This window comes from Neofelis nebulosa, chromosome 11, assembly GCF_028018385.1.
Source record: "Neofelis nebulosa isolate mNeoNeb1 chromosome 11, mNeoNeb1.pri, whole genome shotgun sequence".
Classification (NCBI taxonomy): domain Eukaryota; kingdom Metazoa; phylum Chordata; class Mammalia; order Carnivora; family Felidae; genus Neofelis; species Neofelis nebulosa.
The window spans coordinates 21,906,971-21,922,784 of NC_080792.1; the positions used below are offsets into that span (position 1 = coordinate 21,906,971).

Sequence of the window (15,814 nt, forward strand, 5' to 3'; positions counted from 1 at the left end):
TGTGGGAGTTTGATGGGCTTTGCCTTGATCAGTGAAAGGTCCAAAGATTATGGCTTTGTTTTGCGGGTGGAAACAAAATTCTCGCCCCAAACCAGAGTTGGCTATGTGCATGCACAGCACAGTAGTAAAGGCAATCTTATAGCCACCAATATGATTGGTGGGTAAAATGAAGAGGTCAACCTGCAGAAGTCTTAATGAACATATTCTCTATAACAGCTTTTTTCTTTCTTGTCTCAACATACCCTTTATTTTGACTAATGCAGATCTGCCCTACTTAATCATTCTTGGCCATTCATTTGATTAAGTTATTGGGCTAATGAGGCCTGAGTCATGATTTCTAGTTCTGTATACGACAGAAAGCATTACTCACTACCTGGTCAGAATGTGTATCTAATCCTGCCAAATAAATACTGTTGATCCCAAGAGAACACTGGTGGAGCTTATATGGGGGGTAGGTCCTCACTCACTCTAGCGCCAAGGAAACAGCTGAAAATGCATGGTATTAAACTAGTTGAAAATGGTATGTCTTACAGAAATCTCAGCATGTCAGTGAATGATTTGGTCATATACCATATAATCTCCAGAGCTGAATGGGAATTGAAAAGTGGACAATTTGGCTCAAAAGACTGGTCTACATATGAAGAGTGAGGTTGAAGGGAGGTGATTAGTTGATAACTCATTTCCTAACATGTTTGTTGGTTGTTTTTCTTGAATTATCTAGGTATCATTGTGTAGCACAGCAATCACTAGCCACATGCAGCTATTGGATTTTTGAAATGTGACTAGTCTGATTTGGAATGTGTTATACGTATAAAATACACACCAGATTCTGAACACTCAGTACAAAAAATGTAAAATATCTTTTTAACATCTTTTTAATATTTATTACACAATGGTAACATTTTGGAAATATTGGGTCAAATGAAAGATATTGTTAAAATTAATCTCATTTATTTTTACATCTTTTAATGTGGCTTCTAGGAAATTTAAAATTACACATGTAGTTCATATTATGTCTATAGGACAGTGCTGATCTAGATTATTTGCCCTGTGTCTCTATATCCTTTAATGTGTAATTTTACTGCTTTTAATATTATGCCTTTGGCTATCACTCCTTAGAATCAAACTTAAATGCATATTGGTTCATCTGACATTACAAGATGAGCTATATTACATAAATTTAGGAATCTGATCTGACTTGAGATATGGCCAACCAACCCTGAGACTAAACAAATATCATACTAAACAGCCAAATCCTGAAAAGTAGTGCAATGAATTCCTATAAATTTGAATCTTTTTAAAGCATACAAAAAGGTATGTTAATTATATAACATACTTGTGCCAAACATTCACACACATACATACACATATTCAGTAGTTTCCAAGTAGTAAAAATATCTTATTGTTTGCAGTACTGAAAACAATAGTTAAGAAAAAAAATTGTACATTCAAATGAGATGATTCTAACCTGTTATTTCATCTTTTTTCCCCCTTTCACTGTGATTTTTCAAGGCACATATGTCAGTTTTTTGCTCTCCTTTCAAATGCTTTCCCTTGAATTATATTCAGAAACACTCCAGAGTTTTCTAAATTTCCGCTTTTAGGTAGCATCTTTTCAAATCTCCCTTACAACGCATTTGGGGAGAACTGTTTTGCTCTCTCAAAATTTAGATTTTTGGTCTCCACTGATTTTCTTTCTGAGTTTTCTAATGTGATCACTTTCTAGCTTTTTCCTCTAGCTACAAACTTTTCCTCTCAAATAACTAAGTAAAGTCACACATTCTGTAGTCATCTGCTTGTGTTTTTAAGATTGCTTTTTGAGTACAGCAGTAGTCACTGCTTCACCTGATGCAGCATAAATTTCAAGGATGGCCTTACGTTGGCTGGATCCTCTGTTGCTTTGTGGCTTTCCTCAGATACTTCAGGAGCTGTTGGCACAGATACAGGAAGCAAAGGAGATCTTGCCTTACCAGCCAACCCAAGAGAGGCTGTTTTAACATGAGTCTTGGGAAGAGCAGGCCCTGAAATAGAAAACACAGAGTGATGAAAGTAATGTATAAAAAATTCTGGGGAAAAATCTCTCAAGTGTGTAAGCCAATTCCAGTGGGTTGGCATTGATTCTAGGTTATTGTTCATTCTGTAGTATAGAGATGGATTATGACACAATAAATGGGCTCATTTTATTTCTATTGAATGGAAGACAAATTCTGATTAGGTCTCTTCAGATGAATCTTCACCAGTCACATGTAATTTCAAGTGGATTCCAAATCATGCTGTGAAAAGGTTGCCTGGGCATTCCAGACTGTTCATCACACCCTACAAAGTGTCAGTGGAACTCATTTGGTGCCGGTCTCAGCTTTGGGCCAGAAAGCCCTGTGTTAGCCCGCCTAAATGAAGCCTAAATTGTTGAACAGTACCGAGGGATATTTGTGCAATTAAAAGGTATGGTCACTCTTGGTCTCCAAAGAGTATTAGATGTTATAGTAAAACAAAATCCTTCATGGCTAAACTCATAGAATCTCATTATTAATTCTCTTTTTGGGGGGGAAAAAGTTATTCTGTCTTTACCAGTATAGCTTCTCTCAATAAAAGAAATTCTAATGTTCATGAAAATCATTTGTGGGAACTGCTGAGTTTCTACTAGATGACATTTCTGTTATAAACAATGGCTATCTTTTCTTGGGGGATCTGAAATTTGCCTTATAAATCCTGCTTAGCTTATAGCAGTGATATAATTTGTCCTTAGAGCCTAAAATAAAAGTTTTATGAAGGCTTACTGAATCAGCTAGTATACCTCACATACCTAAGGACTTTGTCATTCTTAGCTTTGTAACCAAAACCTTAGCATAGAAGGTATTGAATTAAACCATGGAAAGAAGTTTGCCCAAGTTGTCTTGTATCATCAATAATGACATTTGAGTTCTAATGATCCTAACAGTGTACTAATGCAAAATCTGGGGGGAAATTTTTTGTTTTGATCATACTTCGGTACACATAATCCTAGTTAATAAAACTCAGAGGTTATTCTATAATCAAAGAAATAGCGCACATTAGCTTATTGGGAAAAAATAATGCAAACAGTCTAATAGGCCAGCACTTGGGTATATGCTAGGCAAAATAGCATGATAAATCATAACAAAGAATCTTTTCTCATCCCTTCATATTTATATGGCTTGACATGAATTCCTTCATACTTGTTTTCTTTCACTCTTAAACTTCAGGGATCAAAAGTTTGCAGTTGGAGTGATTTATCACTAGAGGGTGATCTTAAGTTTTTGGTAGCTCAGATGAAAAGAAGTACAGAGACAGGAGTATGAATCATTTTCTTTAAGAGAGAATATAATATTAACTGAATGTCTACTAAACTCTAGACCTATGCTAAGTACTTTGTCATTTTAGGCAAAATAACATAGTGGGGAGAATTTGGGATTTATCAGTCTAATCTACATTCAGATCCTAGAAAGCTCAGCTGTGTACTAGCCACATAATCCCTTGGTTAACTGACTTAACTTCCCTTGTCTGTTTAGTCTTCTGTAAAAGGGGAATGATAATTTCTGAGGATTAAATAAGATGAGGTAATTAAGGTGGTTGGTGCCTATAACTTGTTCAAAGAGGGCAAGCTATTATTAATATTTAACTTTCAAAACAATTCTACCAAATGCCATTATTGTCAGTTCATATATGAGAATGCCAAAGTGGAGAGAAATTAACTTACCCAAGCTCACGCATTTAGAGAAGGGCAGGCAGAGGAAAGGTTTGTACCAAGATATAACTAACTCCACTGAACAAATTAAGGTTCTATCATTAATGTGTTGATCTAGCCCATCCAATATAACTAACTTGAGGGTAGAAACTATTTACTGTATTATGGTTTCTCATGGTTGAATTGAGTTTTAACATAAAGGGGCAAACAAAATTCTAATAAACCTCTGCATGAATTTAAACTACTTTTATTACAATTCTATTTAAATATATATAAACATAACACATGGCATAGCTTTTATAAACTTGTAGTTCTTATACTGTGCTATTGAACCAAAACACATTTGAAATCAAATAGCAAAGTCCTATAAAAATAGCACAATTTAAAGTTACATCATTTATTTAATATGACGGATGAGGTAGTTTGGATAAAACAAAACAGCCATATAAATGTGGTACTGACTGCTATGTCAAAAGTCATTTTGGATTTGTCTTATACGCTCAGTTTTCACTACCAATTTCCTCTGGTTGAACAAGAGGCAAACCTTCTTTCTTCTGCAGAATGTAATGCCAGTTAGTCTCCATTGGATATGAACAAAATATTTGTATATTAAATCTACCTCTTTCATTTTTCTCTTTAGACTATGACTATAAATGCAGTGTTCTTGGAGCCAACTTAGTTGTAAACTCAAAGGCAGGAACTAAAACCCCTGGCAAAGTGATGCTATAAAATGGCTCTCCAGATGCTCCAATATGTGTGGTTGACAATAATATTGTAGATAATTAAGTGAAAGCACAAAGTTTAAAGAGGAATTTTCATAGAGGGCTGGTGAACCTTGAGAAGGTAGCTATTGAACCCCTACTTTGAGTTACAGTTTCTGGATTATGTTTATCTTCCCTTCTAGAATGTTCACCATGCTTTGCTTAAATCTGAGTTTAGCTTTATTGCCACAGAAAGCTGCTTCTCTTAGAACATTCCACGAGCCACCTCTTCCTTCCCTATATTTAATAGAGTAGGTGCACTTTAAAAACTAACACGGATTTCTGTACATATCCTTATTTACCTTTTATTTTTATCTCTAATTTTGACTTAGGTTTTCTTGATTATGAAATCTACTTATTTATTTTTAACTTTGAGCTTTAAAATTTTTAATAAACTAAACTATGTCTGAAAAATTTACACTTCAACTCTTAAACATATGCAGTGTGTGTCTAATGCATATTGGAAATCAATTCACTTTAACATAGATATCTGCAAAGAGAATGACACAAGAAAAAGTCAGTAACAAAAGCATAGCTTATTGTGTAGGAAATTCAAACCAGCTGTGCCTGTTTCATCCTAGGAAAGATACAAGAATAAAGATTATTTTAGAATTTATTAGATTGTTCTATAGAATTCCCTAATATTTATTTGAGTACTTTTATTTTGGTAGTTTTGCATGTGGGGAAATTATATTTCTCACTATAAAAGTATATTTTGATGGTGTATTTTCTGCCCTGGATCCTAAACACTTGGGGAGATCCACAGTGTATCATACTGCATCTAAAATACTTATATTACAATATGATGCAAGTATGCCTAAAGAGTACCATAATTCAGACCTATTATAAAGATCATTATAATAATTGATTTTCTCTAGTGTCCAGGCAACAGTTATTCATTCAGAACCTACTGAGTGTTGAACAATATACAAGACACTGCATTTTACAAAAGGAACTGTTTCAGCTTCAAAGACCACACAGAGTGTTTAAACCTCAAGTGACTGCCTTTTCTCAAGTAATATTCACAGATTCAAAGAAATTCAGAATGCTGGCCCCTTGAGGGCTCTTGGAGTTTATCTAGTGACCTTCCCTTTATTTTGCTGAACAGAACACTGAGGTCCCTGGAGATCAAAAGATCAAGGTTGAATTAAATTCCATGAAATTCCAGTATAGGTGAAGAATCTGAACCCTTGTTTAGAGTTCACTGTTAATAGGGTTTGTCTGATGTAGTTTATGGCCTTAAATATTTTTCTTTCCCTTTCCTGGATGGGAATTAAGAAAAGACTATAAGGGAGATTTCTCAGGAGAGATTTTCCAATATCCAAAAAGACAACTTGGGTCCCAAAACTGCCCTTTAGTAAAGGGGAGCAGATATTGTAAAACAAAGACTCCTATGAAAACATGCTATATTTGAAAGCGGATGCTCATGTTCTTACATGTGCACTAGCTCTGTTGCTATGTTATATTTGCATTTGGATAGATTCAGCATTTTCTACTCTGAACCACCGCTGTTTTAAGCCTGGACACTGGTGAAACTTGGGTCCTTACAAGCTCACTAAGTTGAACCTCTTCCCTTACTTACGTACTTGTAGTTCACCATATGTTACAGGTTCCTGTCTGGATTTTCTAGTGTGCATCCTTATCCTTCCACAGGGCCATGAGACATGCCTTTAATCCTTTACCTTGTGGCTTACTCCAATGGTTAAATTCTGAATTCATTTTCTACACCATTCAAACCAAACAAACATCTTTATATGAAATCACCAGTCTCATGGCATCAACTGTGTTCAAGTGAGAAAGCGGCATAATCATTTAGCATTTGTATTAGAAAGTGATGGCTGGGAGCTCAGTCCAATCTGAAGAGGACACTGGGAGCCATCTTGCTGCTTCTTACCTACTGAGGAATTCCAGTTGTTGAGGGACCATTCCTTCATACTGAAGCTTCCTAGATTTCAGTAACGGGGGGGTGTCGCCACACTTCCTCCATTGGGGTTTGGCCTTTTCTACACTGCCCTCAGAAACCAGTTTATGGGGCGCCTGGGTGGCGCAGTCGGTTAAGCGTCCGACTTCAGCCAGGTCACGATCTCCCCGTCTGTGAGTTCGAGCCCCGCGTCAGGCTCTGGGCTGATGGCTCGGAGCCTGGAGCTTGTTTCCGATTCTGTGTCTCCCTCTCTCTCTGCCCCTCCCCTGTTCATGCTCTCTCTCTGTCCCAAAAATAAATAAAAAACGTTGAAAAAAAATTTAAAAAAAAAAAAAAAAAAAAAAAAAGAAACCAGTTTAAAAGCCAGCTTTGTTCTTGCAGCCCTGGTCCCCCCTATTCTCTATGTACTCATTCTTCACCCTCGGCTGCCTTTGCTGTACCGGGGGGTATTTGGACACACTGAAAGAGAACCACAATCCTACTCTCCCAAAGAACTCATGGAAACAGTAGCAATTAGAGAAACCATTTACATTAGGGTATCGAACTTCTGTTCTTCAACGTTGAGAATGACAGAATTTCTTAAAAATTTTTTAAAATGTTTTACTTATTTTTGAGACAGGGAGAGACAGAGCATGAACAGGGGAGGGTCAGAGAGAGGGAGACACAGAATCTGAAACAGGCTCCAGGCTCTGAGCTGTCAGCACAGAGCCTGACGTGGGGCTCGAACCCACGGACCGCAAGATCATGACCTGAGCCGAAGTCAGCCGCTTAAGCGGCTTAAGCGGTGACATGAGCCACCCATGTGCCCCGAGAAATGACAGAATTTTTGATAGCTTTTCCTACTTTTTGTAGATCTAGGGAGTAACCAAAAGAAAGACAAAAATTAAAAGAATTCTTTCTATGGCTCTCAGCTACTAATCTAATATAACCTTAACCTGGTAGTCAAGATTCTCTGTGATCACTCCCAAATATGAAGGATGACTTTCAGATGTGAACAAGAAAACCCATGTCACTTTCAGAGAGGATGTGAACAAAGCTGAGGGGGGCAGAAGTGATAAGAGGGCTGGCACTGGTGCTCTGAATAACTGTCTCCCTACAGACTGGCCTCTGAGAGATGAGAGGTTCCCAATCCTGAAGACCAACCTGGTCTTCATGACAAAAGGTTTCTGATTTCTTGTATGACTTACTTTTTTTCTTCTCATGAGAGTAAAATATGTATGATCTATACAATAAATTCCCAAAACAGAATGTGTGTTCAAAGAAATAAATATTGAAATTGAGTCCTAACTTGGGACTTAGGAGTCCCAGTTGTATAGTTTTGTGACTGTCGCTCCACAGCCTACTCTTTGGTCTCAATTTCTTTGTTATCTATAAAGGTCTAACAATCTAATCTTTAAGCGATTAACTAAAAAGTATACAAGGAAGGAGAACACAGCTGTTCTACCTGTACTTAACTTTACATTTGGATTTCTTTGCTCTCCATTAGATTCAGGAAGCATTAGTTAATCCAAGGTGAAAAATGAATCCAAAGAAATCTCTGGCAAGTATATCCTTAAAATTCAATTACTATAATGTAGGAGTTGAACTGGTGCCTTCCACAAGAAAATGTTCTATTATTTTCTCTTAAAATTATTAATGAGAAACCATAACAATTCTGGTTGTTTTGCTGTTTTATTTCAAATTAACAATGGACAATTCAACTAAAAATAGGCAATGTTAAATTACTGTGAGTTTACATTACCCATGATTAATTGAAAAATTTAAATTTACAAATGCTCAATCTGAAGCCACTATAGATTTCCCCCTACCCAGGGTGCATGTTGAAGAAGTGTTTCAGGCGACCCTTAGGTAGAACACATGATGCTCATGTGCTAAATAAATGGGCCTACAACGATATACAACTAATTAAGTGAGCACTGCTTTGGTTTTAATGTTACTTTCCTCAGCAGGACCCACTAAGGGGATAAAATACAAATGAAGCTGAAGATCTCAGATGGGCCAGCCGTGTGCATCAGGTGTAGATAAGCAGCCTCAGCAGGAATTTACTGTTTTAAGCTTTATTGTCACAGTACAGTTATTAAACATTTCATTTGCTCATTAAGTACATAATGTATGACTGCCAGGTGCAAACTCCTGCTAGCATCTTCCTGCAGAGGGTTCTCCCAACTCAAATGATTCTTGGTGAGAAATGTGAAATTAGGCTGCAGCAGGAATGGAGTGAGCAGAGTCCCATGAGTCAAATCAGAGGCCAGTGGGGAGCATGATTTTGATTTCAATATTAATTTTCACATCTTTGCCTACTTTTCCCCATTTTCTGTCTCATTTTCCACTTCCTCACCCTTAAGAATACAGACAAAATGGGTAGTTTTGAAGAGGCTTGGGTTCACATCTCCACTTGGTTTCTGACCCACTCTGTGATGCCTGACAAATGAAATGGCCTGTCTTGGTCTAGTTTCTACGTGAACCATAATTTCATTCTCACATATATTTACTATTAAATAACTACTTTGTTCTTTGGGGGAAAATGGATGTATCATACAGTCATACACACGTCTCACATGCAAAGAGCTTTTGAGGCTTTGGAAGAAATAAGAAACATGTACACAGGAAATGTGTAATATTCTCTAGCTTTTCATGTTGACAATATATTGAACAAAAAGTGAGTGGCTGTGTTAATCTTGATACAATAGCCTCAGGCATTCCTCCTGAGTGATCGAATTTCAAGCATGTAAGCTTTGGCACCAATCTTAAAGCATTTAGTCTACCATGTGTATTCTATTTTAAAGGTGAGAAACATACCTAAAAGTCACTTCTGGGCACAGAAGCTTTGTGCTCTTCTAACCTCCTCTCTCTTGAAAAATAAGGGAAACACCGAGGGTGTGTTAATGAGGTGCTTCTGCCCACCTCTCTACCCCTTTGTAACCCTCCCCCCCCCCATGTAAGTTGCAAAGGAGGGGCTACTGTGAATAACAAGTAAGGTGGCTTTCATTGAGCTACCTCTCTGTGGAAGGTGAGAGGGTGGGACTAATATGCTAATGGTCACCTCTCAAGTTCTTAAACCTGCCTGTGCTCTGACTCCTAATTCTTTGGCCTTGAACTTTCTGAAGGCTGCATTCCTTAAGCAAAGAAGGAAAGGCCCTAACTTCAGCAGGGCAAGTAGGTCTCTACTGTCTGTTCTAGCTCACAGCTCATGGGTCCAATAGTACTGCAGCCAGGGAGGGAGGAAGAAGTCTCCCAGCCACTACTACCCAGTTATTCCAGAGTTATTACATGATTTGCTAGGATCCCTGATTTCCATTTGGTTATCAGCATTTTTTGGTCTATTATATCCATGAACTAGAACCCAGAGAAAGAAAGGGTAAAACTCAGGGGTCCTCTCCCTGTCCCAGAGGTACATAAACTCCAGTAACACATCTTCACCTACATCGTCTTATATACTCTTTAAAAATAGGCCTTTTAAATAATATCTTCATTACTCATGTCTTGGAGATGGGAAAGTCAAAGTTCAAAGAAGATAAGGGACTTGCTCAAAGCTATTCAACTGGTAAGTGGGGGTTGACTACTATATTCTTAAAGTATATGCTTTTTCTTACACAAAAAGAAAAAATAAAATTCTACAAAGTAGGCTTTGAAGAAAAGCAGAGTGAAGTGGACAAGAGATTGTTATGCTGGAAAGAGAAGGAGAGTGTGGGCAGGAGAAAAAGAGAGAAGACAAGTTACAGTGTGAAATGGTGGTGGTGGTGGTGATGGAGAGAGTAGCAGAAGGAATAAATCAGCATATTCCTGCTCTCTTCCCTATCTTGATCCCAGTTAGACTCATTTCCAGCTAAGCAGTGAAACAGTGTGAACATAAACATCATAGCATCATATAACTGAAATCTCCTGATGCCTTGGAGAAGAATCATAAATATGGTTTATTATTAAGTAGATAGTTTGAGTTTGCCTTTGTTTGAATAATGCAAGAGTGAAAAATGTCTTTGAATATCTTTCCTCTTTTGTACCCCTTTTTCCTTTTGGGATGCCACTCCCCTACACACTGCCCCTATACCCTTCTTCCTGGATACCCAAAATGAAACACCAAGAGTCATCATACAGCACTACATCCTTCCCCATAAGAGAAAATGATCCAATAATTTAACTATTGACAAACTGTTAGTAGCTTATCATCTTTCCCTTCTTGGGTTTATTTATATTTTTTACAGTTAAATATTAGAAAGGGCAACACTTTGGATGCTTTTATTTTACTAATGAGTTTTCTTTCACCATTGCACCAGGGTAGAAGAGATGCTCTTGCTTCCTAGGAAATCCCTCAAATCTGATGTTGATATTTTTCTGTCTTTTTTCTCTAGGTGACAGGTGTCTAACTTATGCTTGAAGTACTAAATAATAATCCAACAGGTATGTTAATTCCTTCTCTGAGGTAATACCAAGATCTAATAGCCCCAATTAAGAAGACATGCTTTCTTAGTTCTACCTATTTGTGTTCTGTTGCACATTGGAATCTAAGTCCTGAATTCACTGGGCCAACAGTAACTGAAGAAAATAGCAAAGTTTCCAAAATACTGGAGGGAAGAAAGTGATCAACTGTGTTGAAGACATGAGTTAAATATTGTCCCAGATGGCTCTGAATCCATTAAAAACCCTGTATACAAGGGAGGTGTTTATTTTACATTTATAATGGGTAAGGGAGAGCTTTACAGAAGGATTTAAAGGGATCTAGAAATAGTCGTTCTATAAAGTTTATGTTGGAAAATAGTTACTAAGATGAATAAAAAGCCCTCAAGGACAAAAACACTATCTAATGTGTCTTTTTGTCCTTAGGACCTACAGCAGTGCCTAATCAATACAGAGTAGAGCTGACATCATACTTTGTGGAATTTATTCCTGAAAACAAGCTAACAATAAGCAGAGGACGAGGCTGTAGAGATTCTGCACTCATAATTCAGTTTGTTTCTGCTTCTTCTTGATTTAGGTACATTCTAGAATAAGAAAGGTTTCAGGAAAATCATCAATGATCATGAGAAATGAATTCACCAGAACACTTCTAGATCTCCCCCTTTCTTTTGATGCTTTTCTGAGGTTTCCTGATCACTTATTAACAAGAAAGAAACTACAAAATCAAAACTAAACACCTGAGTTGTTTATTGGCAGGCTCCCACAACTCAAGTTATATAGGTCTACTCTGACTTCCTATGTTATTTTGCATATAATGCCCAAGTCAAGAGGCCTCTCAGTTAATTTCCTGGATATTTCAGATCATTTTTAGATAGTTTGCTATTAAAGGGATATTTGTAGCTTCCTCCCAAATTGATAGTTTTTTTTTTCTAACTTTTTCTAACTCTATTTTCAAGAAGAAACAACAGGTTTGAGCTCTTTGTTTACGTCAATTCATCAATTCAGATAGTTTATGCTCATAGGAGAAAAATTGTCAATTATATTTTTTATGAAAAATAGGTTTAAAAACTTTTCTGTATTACCTCATTTTTGCTATTCTAGTGATCAAACTTCAGAGAAGCCACATTTTGAATTCATAAAGAAATAAGTGACTCTGCATAAAATTTCCATATGGTTTCATGAAAACCTCAGAAAAATGCAGAAACAATGCAGAAATCCAGACATCAGTCTCATACAACTTTTATAATTATGTACTCTGTGGGGAATGCCATCATTCTAAATTCATCCGCATTTGTATGCAATAGATTAAATTTCTGGTATATTTCACATGATGTATAAATAGAATGATTTTTACTCTCCAAAAATCAATTTATTTTGTAAATATTGGAAATATCTCCTTTTATAAAGACAATTAGCCATAGAGGATTCTGTTTTTATAGTATAACCTTGATTATTCAGAACAAGATTTCTTAATATCCTGTAATACTTGATTTTTAAAATCTGGTTTTGTTCTTTAATAGAAGTCACCAAATCTCTCTTTGTCTCTGTCTCTGTCTCTCTGCCTCTCTGTCTCTCTCTCACACACACACACCCATACACACACACACACACACACACACACACACAAATGGATATCTAGACACTGTGACCATAAATATAACTTCCAGATTATATTTTGGGGTTAGTGAACTATCATATTAACCCAATCTCTTCCAACTTTTACAAGTATACCTCTCAGACTGACCAAAGCACAACATGAATAGTATTCATGTCACAAGAACATTTTAAAACCTTAGAGAAACTTAATTAGTTAATGAGGCGATCATATAAGTCAATGACCATATAATTTAAAAATATTTTCGGGGCGCCTGGGTGGCTCAGTCGGTTGAGCGTCCGACTTCGGCTCAGGTCATGATCTCGCGTTCGTGAGTTCAAGCCCCGCGTCGGGCTCTGTGCTGACAGCTCAGAGCCTGGAGCCTGTTTCAGATTCTGTGTCTCCCTGTTTCTCTGACCCTCCCCTGTTCATGCTCTCTCTCTCTCTGTCTCAAAAATAAATAAATGTTAAAAAATTTTTTTTAAAAAATAAAAATATTTTCAACTGTCAGAGTTAAACACCATCACTGCTTCCACCCAAAAGAACATGTGTACCATTAAGGAATCCAGCTTAAGTGAGCATTTCCATTTTCTCCATCAAGAAATCAACTTCTTTTCTGTATTTTGCTGCCATATTTTTAGGGGTGATCTATCTTGCACATTACCTATTTATTTATTCACCATCGCTCTCTCAGACATCTGGCTTTTGACCTCACCAATCTATAGAAATGTCAGATATAAAGGTCATAAATACTATCATAATTTTTCAGCCTAATAGGTATCTTGCCTTGTAAACCTTTCTACAGGATTTGTTGGTATTATGTTTTCTCAGTTCTAAGATTCATAGAAATATTCCTGAAACCAGGATACTTCTTACAATTGATTCTGTACAAATACTATAGTTTTTATTTTTTCCCTTATGATTATACAATCAAATCAATGGAATACTCCAAACACAATAGCATCTTATACACTTGCTGAAGTATTTAGGGGTAAAGTGAATGGATGTCTGCAATGTCCTTTGAAATGAGTCAAAAATTAAGGTGGATGGATAGATGAATAGATATATAAGAGGCAAAAATAGAAAAAAACATATTAATGATAGAATCTAGGTAGTGGGTGTAGGGAAGTTCACTGTAAAATTTTTCTGAGCATTTAATATTTTTATACTAAAATATTAGAAGGGAAAAAGAACTATGGGAACTTTGCATCAAGGAACCATTGTATTTAAAACTGCCTTGTCCTTGAAATTCTTTCCCTTCCTGGCTTCTAAAAATTATACCACCATTGTTATCCTACCTGTGGTACCTCTTTCTTTATTCCCTCATAAAATGCAGTTTTACTTTAAATTTCATTTTTCAAATTTCTTCTTTTCCTTCAAATTCTTTTTCTGGGAGTTGTCATCTATCTATGAGGCACTAAAACTTTCACCTCTCTGAAAATGATTCTAGGATCCACTTTTCAGTTGTGACTCCATCTTGAATTCCTACCACTTCCCCACATCCACAGTATATCTGCATTTAGATGTCTCCTGCCCCTTCGTGCTCAGCAAACCCTACTCTCTGACTCTCCCTTTCCTCTCAGAGAGTACCGTCTCACTCACTTCCCTCTTTCCATTTGTTTATAACTGTGGTCCTCAAAACATAGGATTCAGACAACTGAGCCACCTTGGACTTCACTTTCTCCCTCATTCTTCATAGCCAATTATTCACTCAATTGCCTGTTTGTTCTTTTGGAAGATAAGTCCAGCCACTGTCTCTTTCATCTATTTTCACTTCCATCAATCCACATTACACACTTTCCATCTTAATCTCAGTTTTCCATTTGATCCTCCTAAGTCACTACTCTGCCCTTTTCTAGCTTATTATCTTGTGATTACTCTAGGAATCATCTTCTTTAGCAAAAGAGATTTACCTGTAGATTCTGAAAACATGTTGTACTTTCTCATCCCTGGGATTTTTTTACTCACTTTGGTCCTCCTTCCTGGTATACTTTTGTGATCTTCCAGCAATCAGGGAAAGAATATTACTGCCATGCAGCCGTACATCCTGTCCCTGCACATTAGTAACTGTGACCTTGGAGATGTCATTCAACTCTTCTACACTCTGGGTTCATTCCATAGAAAAGACATGGCTACTTTACAGAGATGGTGTGGGATTTACGGACAAGGCCTGTGCAGAATGGCATCTCCACAGTCCTGAGTTTATAGCTATCATAGAATTTCTAACTGATAAACATTTTTTTATTATAAAATAATTTGTATTTTACCCTGAGCCATCCAGAAATGCAATTTCCCGAGAACAGTCTATTCCCCAAAGCTACTAGTTAATTGAGATTTTATTCTTTATTTATAGTGGAACAAAATGTCAATGAAAAATTCTGATGAATCTTTGTCATGCTGGGCCAAAAAGAAGATCTCTTCAAGCCCATATATGGGAAATTATTTATAAGGAAAATATGTTCCTAAGCAATGTTTCATAAAGTTTTCAATATGTGACATGTTCTGCAGCATGAAGTTTCCGAATATCTCATATCTAGAAAATGATTAGAAGCTAGTTCCAAAAAATGGGCTATAGGATATCTTGTAATAGGCTAAGAAATAAGCCCATAGCAGTATCTCTGGGTTTTGACATCTATATAAATATTTATTTTAGTCTCCAATGAGAAATAAGCTTTCTCTGGTTGGATGTGTTGGGCCAATTCAAGTATGAAAAATATGTAATCAATACATAATTGGAAAGGAAAATGAAAAAATGTGACAAATGCCAATGGAAATATAAATAATACACAGAGAAAACAGAAATTTAAGAAGTCCTTTTTTTTTCTTTTCCTCCTGTGAACATATCTGGAGTATTGTGTCATCGAATAGTATTAGCATATCTCTGGAGAAAATAACCTTTCTCTCTCTTTACATGTTAAAGAAGATGCTAAAATTGTTGAGTGTGTATATTTGTGACATTACTAATCATATAATCATTGGCCCTTTATGTATATGATTATAATATAGTTGTTCAGGAAAATAGGCTTTGGTTTCAGAAAGTCCTAGGTTCAAATCGTGGTCCTGCCATTTTAATACAATGTAACATGCAATTAACTATTTTATCTTCTTTGATCCCAAGGTTCCTCAGAAGTCACCATGTTCCGCTTTGTGTTTCTGTGAAGATTATATGACATAGCAAATTCATGACTAAGTGCTTGCTAATGGTCACTGTCAGACATATCACCACGCAAACATATCACCATGGTTAGAATCAGTTCATTTTCTTCTTGAGTATCTACTGACTGGGTCCCAGCACTTATTAAGCTTTATGGTGCTAGTAAAGAATACTGAAAAGTGGTGTCTGTTATGATCTTAAATGTTGGTTTGCATGTAAGTGTGAAATATTTTGTTAGAATCATACTACATATAGAATAAGTAAAGAGATCAAATCTGAGATTAAA

General features: G+C 36.5%; 1 protein-coding gene across 4 annotated transcripts in view; it reads right to left on the reverse strand.

Moving 5' to 3' along the window:
• DCC (DCC netrin 1 receptor) overlaps positions 1-15,814 on the reverse strand; it is a 1,139,939-nt gene that overhangs the window by 879 nt on the left and 1,123,246 nt on the right. For all 4 annotated transcript variants that reach the window (XM_058692059.1, XM_058692060.1, XM_058692061.1 and 1 more), the window contains one exon: positions 1,879-2,021. In XM_058692059.1, coding sequence (XP_058548042.1) covers positions 1,879-2,021 — 143 coding nt within the window. The remainder of the gene's footprint in view (positions 1-1,878; positions 2,022-15,814) is intronic.